Here is a 19,419-nt window from a genome sequence, read left to right on the forward strand (position 1 = left end):
ACCTGGAACTTTTGAGGGACTACCACAGTTTATTCTCCTAGAGATTTGGAGTTAGGGGATATATTCCAAACTTATTGAAAAGATGATATTTTATGTTCTCTAAGAATATCAGAGATTCTGCTCTGGGTCTATTTTATTGAACTTCTGTTTATAAACCTTTTTTTTCTCTCTCTCTTTCCGTCTTCCAAATGTAAAGCTCTGAAGCTGGGTTCATCCTTTTGCTGCTCCCCTCATGCCTCCCCTTCCTGAGGTATCTGTCTTTTTAATGTCTTTTAAATCTATTTTTCCTGTCTTCTCACTACCATCATAGTAACTCTTGCCTGTGAAGCATTTCTGCATGGGACCCAGGTGGTTTCTTCCAGACATGCAGGTCAGGGCTTTCCACTCAAGTAGAAACTGGTCTGTGTGTGCAGGAGGGGAGGGAGAGCTTGCACATGGGTTGCAAACATTGCTCGGGTGATCCTGATACAATGCCTCACACCACCTCCCCAAACTTCATTTCTATAATAAATTGTCTGGGCCCTCTTTCAGCAGCCCCCACAACCAAGCCCTGGGAGGCAGCCCACCTCTGGGCAGGAGAAATCTGAGGAGCCCCCAGCCTCAGTCTGACCATATCCCTGGTCTCTGCTTTACACTCTAGTCCCACTAATTATGTCTCCATGGTAACCTGACTGGTATTCCAGGTCTGCTGAGACTGAACCTCATCAGATCCTAGTATACTCTCTTTTCTATTGCCCAAGGCTTCCCTAGCTCATGAGCCCCATGCACCCTGGCTCAGCTGTGCTCTCTGAACATCTAGTGCCTGGTCATAACCAGTCTCTGAAGGATCCACAATGGTTGCTCTCACCTGAGACCCTAAAGCCTCTTAAGGTCCCCAGGTCCCCAGAGGCTAGCCTGTGGTGCTTCAGAGGGACTGAAGAGCCAAGTCCCAGAGAACTTCTCAAACCAGAGAGCCCCACCTTTCTGTGTGAATCCTGAAGGCCATAGCCCCTCTACCCCACAAACACTGAGACTCCTCAGGCTGAGCCCAACTACCTAGTGAACTCTCCTATGTTATCTCCCCTTCCTAAACGTAAAGGAATTCAAGAAAGCCCTCTACTTAAGAAATTCCAGGCTGCCTCTGCAGGACCCCCAGGCTAGCCCTGTCCACCCACACCCCGCCCCCCGACCACCCTGCCATGAGAGAAGTCCAAAATTCAATGGCTGGTCCTTGGCACTGTCTCTCTCTGACCATATCCGGAGAGACTTCCCCAGTCAGAAGGGTCTACATGATCCCTTATTAAACAGAGGCAAGCAAAGAAGTATCAGGAAGCCTAAAGATTCTCTAGGCTAACCTGCCTTAAAGCAAAGGAATAATATTTTCCTTCCGAGTTAGAGTAAATGGAGGACAGTCCAGTAATACCCCATAAATTAGCACTAACCTCTTGTAGGACCACTTCTATGTCCTTCTGAGGGTCTATTCCATGCCACTGCAGAGATGGAGTTTTAGCTTCCAAGCTACAAAGATTCAATTAGAGCCAACAATTCTGCTATGCAACCTCAGCAACTTCAGGAGGGCCCCAGCCACAGTGGGCAGCACTGACCTCCACTCAGAGGCCTTCACAAGATTGCTCTGTGTCCCTGGAGTGATAGCGGGACATCCAAGTGGCCATGAGGATCCCAGGAGCTTTGCTACAGGTTTTCCAATCTATGTACACTCAGTATAACTCCTCCTGAGCCAAGAGCCTTCAACAGAACATCAGGCCTAACTACAAGGAGTCCCAGGACCCAAGAGCTTGGAACACATCCCGGGAAGGATAACACTGATGTTCCCAGGAGGAATTGTTCATGTCACACACAAAAAGTACTGACCTTTCATATGAGGCCGATTTGTGGTATTCTCTAGGTGAGCCCAGTCATGAGGGGGACTGTTCTGGATACAGTACTTCCAAGTCTTGTCTTGGGGACCCAGCTGAGAACAGATATAGGACAGGAACAGATGGGTCTTTGCCTCCCTGGTGAGTCTAGTTCTGAAAGCCCAGTCATGAATGAGCTGTATGTGGGAGCTCCTGGGATGGTCTCAGTCACACAGGCCCCATGTACCCCCGTCAGTGCTCGAGGCTGGTAAGAAGCCTCACTCTAGAAACAGGCATCGGCTCTGAAGAAGACAAGGATGCTTCTAAGAAAGTGCTTCTCACAATTGAAGAGAAGACTCATGAGACAACACACATGGCTGGCCCTTGTAATCATGGAAGAGGATAAATTCAATGAGACCTGAGTCTCCGCAAGTGGTCCTGGGATAGTTAGGGCTGGGAGGTTATACTCAGCAGCCACGGCCAGTCTCGTGGGCAGGTAGCCTGCACAGTCACATGGAGCCTGAGCTCACCAGGGCCCTGAGCTCCATTTCAAGATCTACTGTCACTATCTTGAAATCCTCAGTAAGTTTACCTTTGAACTTACTGTTTGTAAGTGAAATCTGATGGGACAGCAGAGCATGAGTGTGAGCGAAGATGTCCAGAAGAAAGGAGTTTTAGATCATAGTGCCTTTACCAGCACTTTTTTTCCTGCCTTCTTTTAAGGGGCCCATGAATTGTGCAGCCAATCCTGTCAGCAGACCTGATATAACAGCTTCCCAAGTAACCAGCTAACCCTGGAAGGAGGGAATTAAAAACGTAATAACCGTGTTTTCTCTGGCATTATCTCCACCTCTAATCCCATTTCTACCAAAGAAATCTCCTTTTATACCTTAACAGACAGTCACTTAAGGTTTACATGGTACCTGCTTCAAACTCCCCCAGCTCAAAAAGACCATTGGTAAGAGCTAGACATTAGGGGCCTACATTCCAGAAAGCAGATCATGTCATGATATCACAGGGTAAGAAGGATCCCAAGGGGCAGTAGGACCATCCCTATGATCATGACCAAGACAAGGACAGAGGCTGGGGCAGCTGCTCAGTTCCTGTCTCAGGCCCCATTTGGTTAATATGTTTGTTAGCTTATTACATACACAATAAAGGTTTGTTGAGTAACTGCTGTGTGCCAGGTACTACAGAGATAAAGTAGGACAGACACAGTCCTTGTCCTTGATAAGCTCAGTCTAGTAAGAGATACAGGCACTTAGCAAATAAATTATAATAGAATGGGCCAAGTGCTTTTATACACATCAATAGTATGCTACAGAAGCTCTGGATAATTAACTTTGGAAGAGTCAGAGTATCACAGAGAAAGATCTTAAAAGATAGGGAGCTTGTCACACTAAGAATACCCAAGAAGGGCACCTGGCTGGCTCGGCTGATAGAGCACACTACTCTTGATCCCAGGATCATGGGTTTGAGCTCCATGTTGAGTGTAGAGATTACTTTAAAAAAATATTTTTTTAAAAGGAGGTGCCATCATGGCAGACGCAGCCAGTCAGGTGCTCCTGGGCTCTGGGCTCACCATCCTGTCCCAGCCGCTCATGTACGTGAAGGTGCTCATCCAGGTGGGATACGAGCCTCTTCCTCCAACAACAGGACGAAATATTTTTGGGCGGCAAGTATGTCAGCTTCCTGGCCTGTTTTGTTATGCTCAGCTCATTGCAAGCATCGATGGGAAGCGTGGGTTGTTCACAGGCTTAACTCCAAGACTGAGTACAGGTGTCCTTGGAACTATGGTCCATGGTAAAGTTTTATAGCATTACCAGCAATGTGACAAGGTTGAGGATTTAGGTTCTGGAAATGTACAGAAAGAATTCACACCTTCCTTCGACCAAGTTATCAAGGAGACAACTCAGAAATGATGGCCCGTTCTGCTGCTACCCTCATCATACATCCCTTCCATGTGATCACACTGAGATCTATGGTACAATCCATTGGCAGAGAATCCAAGTACTGTGGACCTTATGACTCCATAGTAACCATCTATAGCGAAGAGGGCATCCTAGGATTTTTTGCGGGTCTTATTCCTCACCTCCTAGGTGACATCATTTCTTTGTGGCTCTGTAACTCGCTGGCCTACCTCGTCAATACCTATGCACTGGACAGTGGGGTTTCTACCATGAGTGAGATGAAGAATTATTCCCAAACTGTCACAGGATTTTTTGCCAGTATGTTGACCTATCCCTTTGTGTTTGTCTCTAATCTTATGGCTGTCAACAACTGGGGGCTTGCTGGTGGATCCCCTCCTTACTCCCCAATATATACTTCTTGGATAGATTGCTGGTACATGCTACAAAAAGAGGGAAATATGAGCCGAGGAAATAGTTTGTTTTCCTGGAAGGTTCCCTTTGGGAAGACTTATTGTTGTGACCTGAGAATGTTAATTTGAAGATGTGCGGCAGGGACAGTGACATTTCTATAGTCCCAGATGCACAGAATTATGGGAGAGAATGTTGATTTCTATACAGTGTGGTGCGTTTTTTAATAATCATTTAATCTTGGGAAAACGAAAAAAAATAAAATAAAATAAAAAATATTTTTAAAAGATTAAAAAAAAACCTACCAGGTGGTCTATCTCTACCACTCATATTAAAACAAAAACAAAAACAAAAAATGATTACCCAAGAGGAGCTTCAAGCAGACCCTGCACACCTGCAGAATGGTGAAAAGCTTAGCATAGCAGAAGCCCGGGCTGTGTGGGAGGAGGGATGTTTAGAGAAGAAAGTTGGGACCAGAATTGTGCAAGTGGCCTCATAATTCCTGCTCAGTAATTTGGGCTTTATCTAGAATGAATTAAGGGCCAAGAAAAGATTAGACAGCGTTCATTGTGTTTTTTTAGGATGGTGCTCCAATGGTGGTATGTAGGAAGGCCTGCAGCAGGAAAAGCTGGGAGGAGGGAATCCAGAAATGACAATAAGCAACAGAATGATGAGGTTTAGTCCAAGGGGATGTGGTAAGATCTGAGACACCACTCAAGTACATATGGTGACTAACTGGGTATAGATGGTGAGCAAGATGGCCATACCAAGTGTTCCAGGTCGGAAGACAAGGCAGATGGGACCTCTGCTGTAGACATGGCAATACGACCCATGGAGCAGGTTCAGAGGAGAAGATAAAGCTTGTCATGCCTGCAGGGCATCCGGGTGTGTGTACCCAACCCATAGCTGGAGAGATTTGGATCTCATGAGAGAGGCTGAAGATGGAGACATGGCTTTGAGCAGCATTCACAGAGGGGCATCGGTCCATGCCACAGGAGGACGGTCATCTTTAGAGAACCTGGGCGGGCCACAGGGGATGGGAACAAAGGGCATTTCAGGGATGTCAAGAGACAGAAGAAGGAACTGAAGGGGGAAGAAATCATCAAAGGGTGGCATGAAGCAGGCAGCCGTGCAACAGGGAGCTCAAGTCCGATCACAAGAAATGGCGGGAAGGAGGGCAATGGTGGCTTCATCAACACAAACTTAATGGGGCAGAGCTAGCTTACCATGGCTTGGGGGATTAAGAAAAGAGGATAAGAGATGGAAGAAGAGAGACAGAACAGGAGTGAGAAAGGGGACATAAGGCCAGGGGCTATATTTTTTAATGGTCAAATACACAGCAGAGCAAGAATAATGAGACTAGGCCCTTGGGGAGGCTGGAAATCACGGGCTATCAGAGAAAGCTAGAAAAAGATGGAGGCCTTTGCGGATTGGCTAAGAAGGTGGAGGGAGGGCTAATGGGGGCATCACGTCACACAATTTCTATCTTCGTGGTTAGAAGGAAGAAAGGAAGGAGGGGTCAGCTGGGAGTTGAGAAAGGGCAAAGCTCAAAAGGCTTTAAGAAATCTTAGTCTCCAGGATTAATTTCTACCCCTGAATCTTAGTTTCCGGGATGGAGCTCTGTTTCCTGTTTCCAAATTTCCCTGCCCTTGGCCTTCTGCTTCTTCTATCTCTCCCTCTTGCCAGATCTCTGCAAGCTCGTGCTCCACTGGCCTGCTGGGCTTCCCTGGCTGCTCCTCCTGGCCCATGTAGACTTGGTCTCTGCTGACAGCTGTACCCTCCTGCTCTGGAAGGGGCCAGCTCTGCCTTCTCTGTGGCATGTGAGTAGCTCATGCCACCCACTGAGCCTTGGGTCAATTCCAGCAATCTCTTAAATGATCTCCCCTTCTTCACCTGTTCTCTATCTTTCTAAAATTCTGCATTTAGCAACTCTCACCTTCCTCCCAACCCATCAATGCCCTCAAGACCACACACTGTCCCTCCGTTGCCAGATGAAGCAGTTTAGCGTGGCCATAGACCTATTTAATTCAACCTATAGAGTCTTTTTAACAAAAGTTCAATCTGTCCAGGCAGCCATAGGTGCCACCCCTCTGTATTGCCTTATAAGGCCAAACCCAACCCAGGCATCAATGTCATCTGCCCGGCCTCTGTAGACATTTGACAATGAAATCCATACCATCTTAGGATTCAAGTCCTTCCATTCTCTGACTCCTATATGCCTCTAAAACCAAACTGTCATTATTATGCAATACCCTTATTCCAGAAATTGGGCTACTCTGTCCCCCTTCCTATTCCTGGCCCCTGTATGGTCTCCCTGGATATACGTGAGCCTGTCTTCCATCCTGCCATTCCTATCTGCAAAGCTTTGCCTTCTCTTCTCTACCTGTCATATTGAGATCTGGCTCATTTCCTGCCTCTTCAAGGAAGCCTCCAAAGACCATCCAAACCCACAGCATTTTTTTTTCTGGACCCCCCTCACTTGGCTCTTCTGTATATTTATTTGTTCCTTCAGTTATCCTATTAGGTTTTTTTTTGTAACTCTCTTATTTTCTCAGATCAGCCTATAAATAGGGTTCCCTTTAAGTCTTATGTACAAAAAGCCAACACAGCAGATCTGCCTCTGCGTGATCTATTTCGTACATGACCCAACCATCAATTCATTTGGTCATTTCCTGACAACCATAAAACTTTAGAGCAAACACAGATTTGTAGTGCTTTTAGGGCAGAGGCCACGTCTTACAGTAGTACACTGCCTAAAACCCAATAGGTACCCAATAAATGTTTATCGTGAGAAAATGTAAAAACCAGAAATCTCTTCCTGTTCAGAAAACCAAAGGGATAAAACAGGCCCTGTGTTGAGCCGTGAACTCTCTGACTTGATGAAAACAAACAACTCTTAGTATATGTCACAGTCACTTAGCCATCCAAGGAGAGGTATATTTCGCCAAGGCAAGGAGGGAGACCCGACAGAAAGAGCAGGAACTAGAAGCCCAGAGCTCTGGCCACAATACCAGCAATGATTTACTAGTGAACTTGGACAAACTTCTCAACAGATACTGATTCATCAAGGTATTCTTCAAGGTAACAGGATCTTTCCTTCTCACACTCTGCTGTTATGCCAACAATCCGGCGTGAGGGGCAATTGTCAGAGCAGGGTGAAGGTGCTCTGCTCCTGTGGTATCCCCCCACCAATACTTCTGGTTCACCTGCCCTCTATCCCAGCTTCTATGTTGATGCCTAGGCCTGACAGGCCCTGATTCCAGAAAACACCTTTACTCCTAATTCCTACCCAACCTGTTTGCTTTAGCTACACACTGAATGCAGCAGCCCCCAGCTGAAATTATAACAACACAAACGATGTTGGCATGGATTTGATAAAATTCTACCATGGGTCAGCACAAACCATGCTATTCCAGGTGTGAGCCCACTGGTGTGACCTGCACAACCAACAATGACCACATACCCTTTGGCAGAAATTGAGGCCTTAAGAGAAGGCATTACTGACTTCTGGAAGTTTAAACCTTCCAGGAGGGTAGATGCGTGCAGGCATGAGCACTGGATGTAGCTGGTTAATGCAACATCTCCGTGAAGTGAAATAAGCCAGACAGAAAGACAAACACGTATGGTATCACTTACATGTGGAATCATAAAGGAAAAAAGGAAAAATAAAGCCAATTTCATAGAAACAGAGAATATAATGGCGGTTGCCAGGGAGAAGAGGGAATGCGGAGACATAGGTCAAAGAGTACAAATAGTTATAAGAATTTTTAAGTTCTGAGGATCTAATGTACAGTGTGATGATCATAGTTTATAAAACAGTATTGCATATTTGAAAGTTACTGAGAATAGATCTGAAGCATTCGTGCTGCAAGAATGAAATAGAGAGAGAAGGAAAGAAGGAAAGCAAAGGAAGTACAAGGAGAGAAAGAAAGAGGGAAAGAGAGAGAAAGAAAGGATCTAAGGAGATGGATATATAGATTTTCTCAATCTTGGTAATTATTCCACATTTATATATATAACGTCATCATGTCAGATACTTTAAACATACCCAGCTACATTTGTCAATTATTCTTCAATAAAGTTGGAGGAAAACAGAGAGCTAGAACTTGAGCCGTGTTTCTGTACCTCACACTTGGGAAATATTCAGTAATTGTTTGTTCCAGCAGAAGAGGAAGGTTTCAGGTTTCAAAAAAAAAAAAAAAAAAGGCCAGAAAAACAGTTCTGAAGGAGGAAGTGTGATAGGGGAATAAAAGAATTGAGTCGTAGTTAGTGTAACAGAACTGAAGGGGTATGTGGAAGGAATGGAAGAAAGAAGGCAGGGCAGGGATTATACTAGAAATGCGAACAAGGATTCGGAAAAAGGACTTCTGAGCTGAGTGCAGAGGGAGGCATCCAAGGCAGCGAAGCGGGGGCGGGGGGGGGGGAACCAAGAGCCAGATAGACTGGCTGGTAGACAAGTGCGGGTAGACAAGCACCCACACAGGCAGGGGCAGAGGCAGAGGGAACACACAGACTCCCAGACATGTGTGTGTGGACAGGGTGTGACATCAGGCAGCGGGGTCTTCTCCGTCCCCACGTCCCCCCTCGGGACAGAGAGGGGGTACAGACAGTATCACCATATGGTGGGAGCCACGAGAGCCAGGGAGCACTCCCAGTTCTCCTGGACACGTGCCTCTCTCCCCAAAGACACCTGTTGCGACGCCATGAAGCACATGGCTCCGCGACAAAGGTGCTCCTTGACTGGCTGGTCTTCAAACAGAAGCCTGAACAGCCCCCGGACTCAATGCATAAGTACTGGTGCCTGGATGGCCTGCCTCTGAAAAGAATTAGTCATTCTCCGCCTGATAGGACTGCACAGCGACAAGAGAGCCCCTACGTGCCAACAATCTGATCATTTCAGCATTTCTTAAGGCAAAGCTTTAACTTTTTTTTTTTTTTTAAGCAGATATCTGATAACTCAGGCATGCAGAGCAGTGAACACTGGAAGGTTTCTGCCATGGAGAAGCCACTACAAGGCTTCTGAAGCTGCAAACAAATCTGGACAATTTCCTGGGATTCTGTTAGCATTTCTCAACTCCTGGTTTCTGTGTGTGTGCTTGTGTGTGTGCTTGTGTGTGTGTGTGTGTGTGCATGTACACTTTTTTTTTTTTAATGGAACAAGGGCATTTCATTGATTAAATCCATAAATCTTACCAAAAGGCCTAGGTTCTGGTCTCAGCTGTTTTTGGACAGAAAGCAAACTTCCTAACCCTGGTTTAGGTGGTAACAGTATTTGACTAACAAGGCATCCTGGTAGGATTCATTAGCAAGGTGGGACAGTTTCTTAGGAGGAATGCTTTCTAGATTACACCTAAGATGTCGGTGCTGTGTTACAGGATTCTTATTGAGCTACCACTTAATGGTCAGGGTCTCACTTATAATGTTTTATTCATAAATGTTGCAAAAGTGAAATGAATTATTAATGCAAAGATCATCTGTCAGACACAGGAATCATTAACAGCATCTTGTGGTTGGGGCTGGCGTTTACAGGCACTAGTAATGCAAACTCGGAGCCTTTCAGTTCCATGGTGGTCACATGTTCAGGTTGGCCTAGGTCTTCAGGAACTGAGCTGGTGCCCTTTGGCAGCATTTAGTTCACTGCCAGGCAGCCCACCCAGGCAACTTCCTCCTGACTGTCTGGCCACATTACAAAATCCGCCACCATGATGTTACCGACAGTAGGCCTCTGGCCTCCCCCTCCACACTACCTGTGACATCACTGGAAATAATGGGGCACTCTGTTTAAATGCAGGGCCATGCTCTCCAGTCAAACCAAAGCCTACGAAGAGTAGCCAATATTTACTTAGCACATACTATGTGCCAAGTGCTACGCTAGGTACTTGTATGTGCATTATCTTATTGCATCCTCAAAACCTTGCCATGCCAGAGGTACTGATATTACCCTCATGTGTAAGAAACTAACTCACAGAGTGCTGAGTTAATTGCTTAGGGTCACATAGCTTGGAAGTGGCAAAGCTGGGATTTAAATCTGTTCCCTCCTGATTCCAAAGCCCCTGATCTTGCCAAGTACATCTTGCATAAAGTTTCACAAGTGTACAGCTGTCATTCCCCAAGAGATGTGTTGTCATAATTGTCACTACCATATGGCAAAATCTTTAGAACAAATCAAGAGTGAACTAAATGCTGAGAGTTCAAGTGGCCTTGCAGAAATAACTAGAAATCAAGGGGATTGCAAGTTATAAACCTCATTAGTAGGGTCAGTGTTGTTCTATCCCTATCACTTATGTGAAGCTGCTTGTTAACCTTGAAGAGTGGGGTCTTGGAGCCAATCTGCCTGGATTCAAATCTCAGCACTGCTACTAATCTTAGACAAGGCACTGAACCATTCTGGGCCTCAGTTTCCTCAACTGGCAATAATAACAGAACCTCCCTCGAAGAGCTAACATGAAGATTCAAAGAACATGCCAAGTGCTCAGAACCATGTGTAGCACACAGTGAATGTTAACTGTTATTATTTTTGCTAATATAGATCTCTGGGCAAGATGCTTAAGTCCACCCAAATTTCCTTATCTACAAAACAGATCTGTGTAGCATTGTTATGAAGGATAAGTGAAATGAAATTCCCAAAGCATGTAACACGTAGATTTCCTATTGGTAGGCGCTCAAAAAATGTTGATTTGATCTCTTCTTCCCAAGACAGCACTACCACTCACTCTTCTAAGACCTCGGTTTCCCATATTACAAAGCAGAAGACACATCCATTCCTCGATCACCATCCACCTCACAGGCATGTCACAGCCAGATCCTGCCAAAGGCCAAGCTGGATATGAGGAAACCCGGTTTCTACTTTCATTCCAGCTTTTGAAAAGCCACTTAACTTCCCCAAACCTCAATGTCCTCATTCATTCACTCATTCTATTATAACCTCAACAAATATGTTCCAGACAGCATGCTACATGTTAGATATGCAAAGACAGACAAACAAGGCCCAATCTCTGACTCTCAAGTATGCACACTCTAGTTTAAAATGAAGGCATGTAACAATTAAGTGGATTGACTGAAGTATGAACAAAATAGAGAAGTGGCCGAAAAGACATAGTAAGCAGATTTACCCAGGTAGGGCAAGCAAAGATTCAGGGGAGACAGGCCCTTGAGTTGGGTCTTACAAGATGAATGGGAGTTTCCCAGACAGAACAAGGGGCATTCCACCATTTGCAAGGCTTAGAGATGCCAAACACAAAACCATAAATAACTATAGCTGAGTGTAGGGCGCATCTAAGGGAGCGGCAGGAAAATAGAATAATATCTTTCCCACTTATCTTGCCGGATTTCCCAAGATGGGATGAGAACATGTATTAAAACACTGAACAAGACATAGTGTTGCAGAAACGTCGTGTACGCTTATTATTAGTACTCTGGCAAGGCTCAGGATGGACTTAATTTTCACCCATTTCCTTCCAGTGTGAGAACTCCCAGCACTGTTTCTTTACCACCACTTTGCCTCTTTCCTCTCTCTCCTGAGAGAAAGCAAAGAGGATTTAACACTAACCTAAGTGCAGAGGTGGGAGGGAGAAATGACAAGAGAAACATCCAGTTCGTTTCGATTGCCACAAGCCTTTTAAAGGTCCCTTAACCATAATGTTTCTCATATTTTAAAAGATTTCAGTCATCATTGGACAGAAAAGAAACTTTGACCCTAAGACCATGGCTTTTCAAATATACTTGACCACAAGGCTGTTAAGAAAATACATTTTATATATTACGATCCTGTACACACACAGAAGGTGTTAGTTACAATCTCCTAATTGATTTCATTACTGCCCGTGGGTCATAACCTGAGGTTTGAAAACCACCCCCTAAGAGACGAGAAAGTTTATGGAAGATTTTTCATGAAAGACTTCAAGAGTATGGTTCACGAATCCTCTCGGCCTTCTTTTCTTTTGCTTTTCAAGACATTGCAAAGTAGGAGGAAACATCCAGCCCATTTCCCAGGAAACAGAACATCACTGTGTGCACAGTTGACATGGTCTATTGTCTGCTAATAAATGAAAAGCTTTTCCACGAGGGGCTTCTTGTGCACTCGTTTGGTTGCTAAGGTTGATTAGGCTTGTTAACAAGCAGGGTTTCAAAATACAGGACTCTCTCTTAGGCAGGGCCTTGGTGCCTTATAGAAAGCAGCATCATATGTCCCCAATGTCTTTTCCATGAGAACACTCAAAAACGCAACTTCTTCCATGTAAAGAGCTCATCACACATCATGACTCAGAAATGAGCAAGCATTCTGCCTCAAGGCTGCTAAAATGGGAACACAATGCCTAGATGCCTTTCCACTCACAGACAGATTTAAGATTCACACCACCACCATCACCACTACCACCTCCCTCAACAAGGAAAATAATCTGCTCCCTGTTCAGCTCTGTATGTTTCATGTACAACCAAAATACTAAAGCTGGAAAGAACCATAAAGGTCTCCCCCGCTCCTGCCAAAGAGGATGACCAACTAAACTTTCCTGGCTCATGACTGAGGTTTTTTGTTTTTTTTTAATTTAAATTCAATTAATTAACATGTAATGTATCATTTGTCTCAGAGGTAGAGGTCAGTGATTCATCAATCTTATATAACACTCAGTGCTCATTCCATCATGTCCCCTCCTTAATGTCCACCCCCTAGTTACCCCATCCTCTCACCCCCCTCCCCTCCAGCAACCCTCAGTTTGTTTCCTATGATTAAGAGTCTCTGGGCAGCCCGGGTGGCTCAGCGGTTTAGTGCCGCCTTCGGCCCAGGGCGTGATCCTGGAGACCCAGGATCAAGTCTCAAGTCGGGCTCCCTGCATGGAGCCTGCTTCTCCCTCTGCCTGTGTCTCTGCCTCTCTCTCTCTCCTCTCTGTGTGTTCTCATGAATAAATAAATAAATTTTTTTTTAAAAAGTATCTTATGGTTTGTCTCCCTCTCTGATTTCATCTTGCTTTTCCCTCTCTTCCCCTATGATCCTCTGTTTTGTTTCTTAAACTCCACATATGAGTGAGATCATATGATAATTCTTTCTCTGGTTGACTTATTTTACTTAGCATACTACCCTCTAGTTTCATCCATGTCATTGCAAATGGCAACATACTTTCTTTCTTTCTTTCTTTCTTTTTTTTTTGATGGCTGAAAGAATATGGAACACTTCACAAATTTGTGTGTCATCCTTGCACAGAGGCCATACTAACCTTCTCTGTACCATTCCAATTTGAGTATATGTGCTGCTGACGCAAGCTACTTACTGTTGTGCCACAACATGCATCTGCAAGGGCCTTCCTTGTGGTACTACTCAATCGTAGATGGTTCTTCTGTCACTTCTGATTTTGCCATTTCTCTTACTTAAAATATCTTTCCCTCTTGTGCATTCAAACCTCACCCATCCTTCCAGATCACATCACAAGTCCTCCTAGAAGCTATCCCCAAACTCCACCTGTCCATCTCATCTTTCTTCTCTGAAATAATACTCAGCTCAATGAATTCATGCAACTCTTTGCTTTAGATACTGTTTAAGAGACAGTTAATACATATTTATTGGCTGAAATTTTAATCTTAAATTAACCTTTCCTACAACATATATATCAATGGCAGAAAACCATTTAATCATTTAAAGCAGAAAGCTTTAAAGCCATTGACTAGACTGTATTCCTGAATTCCTAAAGCTTTCTGCTTTAAATGACTAAATCAGGTAATCATTACAGAAATAAGTATTAAGTATTAATTTGCACATACGTAGAACCAGTAACTACAATGATGGTAGGGCCAGCACTTTCAAGTTTTCAAAGATACTATCACTTGGGAAACACTTGTGTTAGGCAGCTGAATTCTTAAATGCATCACACTGAGCAACTGATGGGCTTCTTCCCTAAGGAGATACTATGGCACATCTTTTCATGGAAAAAGATTCTGTGCTTTGATACACAGTCGAGACACTGAACTCTGTGTTGACTTTGGTTACTTATTGTCATCATAGGATCACTGGATTTTATGACTCAAATGATGACATTTAACCAGGAGAAGGTGAGCTAATAATGTGCTTCAGATCATTCTTGTAGGAAACGATAGATTTGGGGCTAAAACTGTATCTTCTATAATCCAAAGAAATCAGGTTCTGGAAGTCTAAAAGCCTCATACCACCCAGCTCTTCAGTTTCATTTCCTCTGTCCTCAGACTTCTCACTTTCCACCAAATCCCTCTGTCTCACCACTTAGGAAGTCCGCCAGGTCCTCGCCATCAAGCTGTCTTCCCGCCATTAACCAGTTCCTCCACATTGTTGCATCTCAGCACCACAACTTCTCTTATCCTACTAGTAATTCCGTTTTTTACCCCCTTATCCAATCACACCTGCCCAAACCACATTGCTCCTGTATTTTACCCTTCTGTAACCATTCCAGACAAAGTTACATTCAAAGCTAAAGCTAGTGACCATGACAATCCTGCAGAGTCCTGTTCTCCCCACCTAGGGTTACAGAAGCCTTTTCTATCTCACCTTGCATATAATATATAATATGCTGCAAAGAAAAAGTTTTCTCTTTAATCAGGCAGGTAGTTTCTCAAGACACACAGCCAAACAATGATGCTTACAATTCAAGAATAGCAAATCCATTGACAATACCAATAAATACTGAATGTTGTTCTTTACCAAAAACATCAACATCCTGTTTAGTTTGAGTAGAAAATTGAGAAATGTGACCCCTGCGTCCTTTTCTTACTCTCAGCCTGTATTCTTGTCAAGGGGCTAAATGAAGACTGACGTTGTCACAGCAGAAGATGGGACAAAGAGGAAACTAGTAAACAGTCCAAGTAAGTCAAAACTAACTGTGGAGTGTCGTATAAAACACGTGGGTCCTGAAGGCCAACTGCACAGTGAGTGTTGGTGCCACTATTCATCCATCACTGAGCAGCCCTGGGCATACTGCTTTGCTCACTTTCTTCATCTGGTAAATGAGGGTAAAGGCAGCACCCACATCACAAAACTGGCATGAGGATTGAGGAGATCAATATCTATAAAATGCTTAGAACAATGCTTGACACCTAGTAAGTACTATATAAATATTTGTCAACTAAAACAAATCCTCAGTTTGAAATCATTTTAACAATCACGCTATGGGTCTGCTGACTTCCACATCTTACTAGCAATTCCAGGACCTGGAGATAACATGATGGCTCCCATGCCACACCACATATTCCCTGCATCTTCTAATATGACTTGCTACCCAAAGAACTCCTTCACATTGGGACGTGACAGGAACGTATCTGGGACTTCTCTCAATAACAGTCCCCACTACTGTAGCTACCACTGCACATGGTAAGAAATAGCCTCTCTAAAAAAAAAAAAAAAAAAGAAAAAGAAAAAGAAACGGCCTCTCTAACTTAGAAGAAAAGGCCTGTGAACCCACACAGCACCAATTCCACCTGTAACCCAGGCTGGAATTGAGGGAATGCCTCCTAGAGAGGAAACAAAACAAAGGGAAAACTTTTTGCACCAAATACATCTTCTGGGGACAGGGACTGCAGGGCAAAGCAAAAGTCCTCAGAGGTTTTCACATTTGCTGTCCTAAGGCCTCTCATCCCTTTCTTCATTTTGTTCTGATCAGGCTCTTGGCTATACCAAATTTGATCTCCTCAAAGTCACCCAAAAACTACTAGCTTGCTAAGTTAAGCCCAGTAAGACCTCATTTAACTCCACCTCCCAAGTGTGTTAACATTGCTGATACTCTCTTTCCTTGATGGCTCTCTTTTCATAGCTTCTAGGCCACCATATTCTCCTGCATTTTCTGGCTCTTTTGCTGGTTGTTCCTTGCCTTCCTACCTTCCTCACACTGCAGTGCCCCAAGGCTTATTCTTTGGTTGTCTTCTTTACATTCAGCAACCACATTCACCTCACCATAGTGAGCTTATCTAGTCTTGAGGTTGAAAAAACCATTTCTTCCCCCACTGATTCTCAGTGATTCTCCAGTCTAGACTCTATTCCTGAATTCCTGATTCAAGCACTCACTCAGATGTCTAATACAATTGTAAACTTAGTTTGTCCACATCCAAACTCCTGATCTTCCCCACAAACCTCTCCTGCCTCCCCATCTGGGTGAATAACCCTCACCACCTTCCCTCCTCCTCTCACCTTGCTTCATACATTACCCGTCAGCAAATCCTATCACCCTGACCTTTAAAAAATATCCAGGATTCAACCATACCACACTACCTCTCAACTGCCCTCTGGGCCCAGTCACAATCACCACTCTGAGGACTGAAATATCCTCTTCAGCAATTTTCTTGCCTTTGCCCTTACCCCTCACAAAACGGCAGCCAGAGAGATACCATTAAAATGCAGGTCCAATCATGTTTACTCCCTCGTTCAAAACCTTCTCATGGTTTCTTCTCTCACTTGGAAAAAGCCAAAGTCCTTGTGACAACTACACAGCCCAACATGATCTGAGTGGCCCCTGTACCTCCCATCACCCCTCTGACCTCCCATCTTCCCACTCTCCCCACTCATTCTATTCCAGCCACACTGGCCTCCTTGCTGTTCCAGGCTCCTAGGCTTACTGCATCTCCTGCCTAGTGCCCTTCCCCAAGCACACATGGCTTGCTTCCTCACCACCTTCACATCTGCTCTAAAGTCATCTTCTAGCTGAAGCTAGAATCACAGACTAGACCTGCTTAGCCTCCTCATCTTCCTTCCCTGCTTTATTTTTCCCCCTGAGACTCCTCAGCATCTTATTTTATAAATGTTATATTAAAATGTATTATAAAATTATTTAGAATACTTCTGTTGTCTTCCCCTAGTAGGTATGAGCTCCAAGCAGGTTGGGGATTTATGACTGCTCTTGTTCACTACGGCATTCCTACAGCCTAGTGAGCACCTTGCGTACTCTAGGCCCTCGATAAATATTTGCTGAATAAATGGGAAGAATGACTCACTTGATTCCTCCTTACCTAAGACAGTCATCACCGTCTTCATTAGCTTCATAGGTGCCCTCCGGCGGCTGATGGACCCACTTGTATGTGGAGACAAAACATTGGTTTTCCTCTTGACATACATGTAGATCCGCAGGTACACCACAACCATGATGAAGAAGGCCACAAGGTTGGACACAGTCCAGAAAATGAGGTAACTCCTGCTGTAAATGGGGGCCAGGGAAGAACAGGCAGAGATGTCACAGAGGCAGTTCCAGCCCAGCGTGGGGACTGCCCCCATAAAGATGGCAATGGCCCAGACAAACAAAATGAGCAGCGTCACCCTCTTCTTCGTCAGGTTGCTGTGGACCCGCATCCTCATGATTGACACGTGCCTCTCCACGGCAATAACCAACAGGTTGGTCAGAGAGGCAGTCAGGCTAGTGTCCAGGAGCCCCTGGCGGAGAAACCAGCGGTTGACAGTCAAAGTTTTTGAAACGGGGCCAGTGTTGAACATCAGGAATACATAGGCAATTCCAGCAAAGAAATCCGCAGCAGCTAGGTTAGCCAACAGGTAGTAGAAGGGGAAATGAAACTTTCTGTTTTTGATCACTGCTGCAATGACTAGAGAATTCGAAAAAAAAATGAACAGGCAGAAAAATGATCCAACGCACAGAACGATCACCAGCTTCGTGCCTGTCCACTCATCGGCAGTGTCTGTGTTGCTCCTATTATAAAAAAAGTCCATCCGCTTATCATAGTAACACTCATTCATTGTGGAGAAGAACTGAACATCCTAGAAAGAGATTTAAAGAAGAAACAAACATCACTCTTTGCAAATCCAATCACTTAAACCAACCCCCAATTGCCACTGCTAAGGCTCTGTTCTGGCCAACTCCCGTTAATCCTTCAGAACCTGGGGTAAACGTCCCCTGCTTTCGGATTCTAGCCCCTGACCCCTTATCACAGCATTTATCTTGCCTCAATAATTGTCTGTTTCCCAGGCTAGGCGCAAGCACAGGGAGGGAGGGTCGATGACTCTTTTGTTCACCATTATAATCCCAAGACCCATCTGCCCTGGCTGCTTCATGATGGTACCTGCTGAATGGCTGGCTGGCTGGCTGAATGATCATGGATCAGCATGGATCAAATATTTTGAGCCCTTCAATATCCATTCTGCATCAGTAATAACTACAGCACAGCGCATTAATGCTTTCTCCTGGTGGCTTCCAGCTCATTCCTTATTTATGGGTTTTGTTCATTAGGCAGGGGCAAGTTGGTAATGACGGGCACATTCTCCTCGAGATAATGTGTTGAGTTACTCTTCACGTGACCAAATGGATTCCCCAAGAGATCAATTTTCTATCACCTCTGATTCCACTCCTCATCCTCTTTCTGCCATCTTTTGGTTTCAAGCTATATGACAACGCTCACTTATTTTAGCATGTGATGCAGGGCTGAAGACCTTGTTCTCAATACTCCTCCATACTTTTTTGGTTCACTTTTTCCTTATTGCCCTAATCCAAATTGTATCACTGGTGAATCTGCTTCCTGGATTTTCCAACACAATCACTCTAAGTCAGGTTCCTTCCCTGGGCCTTCAACATGGCAGGTGGTAGAAGAACAGGGCTCTGTGGACGAGACTGAGCTCTGGAGTCCGGGCAGACATCCAAACATACCTGCCAAGTGAGAACAAGTCCTTGGGACACATGTCTAAATGGAGACCTCAAACCGAGGTATCAGGCAGACAGAGAAGGCACTCATCTCAGGACAAGATCTCTTAGACATCAAAACTAAGGGATTCTGGCCAAGGAAGGGATGGGAGGGGCTCTAAGGATGCCTCTCCATCTGTGCTTGGTGGAAAGACCACGTGTTCTGCCTTGGAGGGTCTGGCCACAGCTATGAAGGGTCCAGTCAAAGGAGACTGGAGCCAAAAGCCAGGAAATTTAGAGGGAGAATGGCCATGGGCTCCCTTTCAGGGAATGAGGCTGCAATTGATTCACTTGGGAACCAGAGATCCAGTAGGGCCAGGTGCTGAGCAGTCCACTGTTTGGAATGAAGTGGCTCTAACAGGGAAAGCTTAATAGAAATCCCCAGCTTTTAAGGTTCTCATAAATTCTGCAGTCTAATACCATACCCAGAATCAGGATAAACAGATCAAATATCGATTGGAGTAGCACAAAATACAAATGTATCTTAGACAACGTTTTTTTATTATTTTAATGGTGTGATGATACTTTTAAATGAATTAGATACATAACTCTCAGCCATGTGAGAAGGTAAAGTATAATGGAAGAAGGTAAAATATAATTTTATAAGCTTACGATAAACAAACCAGGAGTGGTCTC

General features: G+C 44.5%; 1 protein-coding gene, 1 non-coding gene and 1 pseudogene across 2 annotated transcripts in view; 1 reads left to right on the forward strand and 2 right to left on the reverse strand.

The window, feature by feature from the left end:
* The window catches only part of LPAR3 (lysophosphatidic acid receptor 3), a 76,621-nt gene that overhangs the window by 34,349 nt on the left and 22,853 nt on the right, over positions 1 to 19,419 (reverse strand). Inside the window, exon 2 of the mRNA XM_055340347.1 lies at positions 17,111 to 17,867. Coding sequence (XP_055196322.1) covers positions 17,111 to 17,846 — 736 coding nt within the window. The 5' untranslated portion in view covers positions 17,847 to 17,867. The remainder of the gene's footprint in view (positions 1 to 17,110; positions 17,868 to 19,419) is intronic.
* LOC129519635 (mitochondrial carrier homolog 2-like) lies at positions 3,374 to 4,284 on the forward strand (annotated as a pseudogene).
* LOC129520322 (U6 spliceosomal RNA) lies at positions 13,308 to 13,410 on the reverse strand. The gene has a single exon (XR_008666559.1). It is a non-coding gene; the product is annotated as a U6 spliceosomal RNA (small nuclear RNA).

The sequence above is a fragment of the Nyctereutes procyonoides genome, unplaced genomic scaffold (assembly GCF_905146905.1).
Source record: "Nyctereutes procyonoides isolate TBG_1078 unplaced genomic scaffold, NYPRO_anot_genome, whole genome shotgun sequence".
Lineage (NCBI taxonomy): Eukaryota > Metazoa > Chordata > Mammalia > Carnivora > Canidae > Nyctereutes > Nyctereutes procyonoides.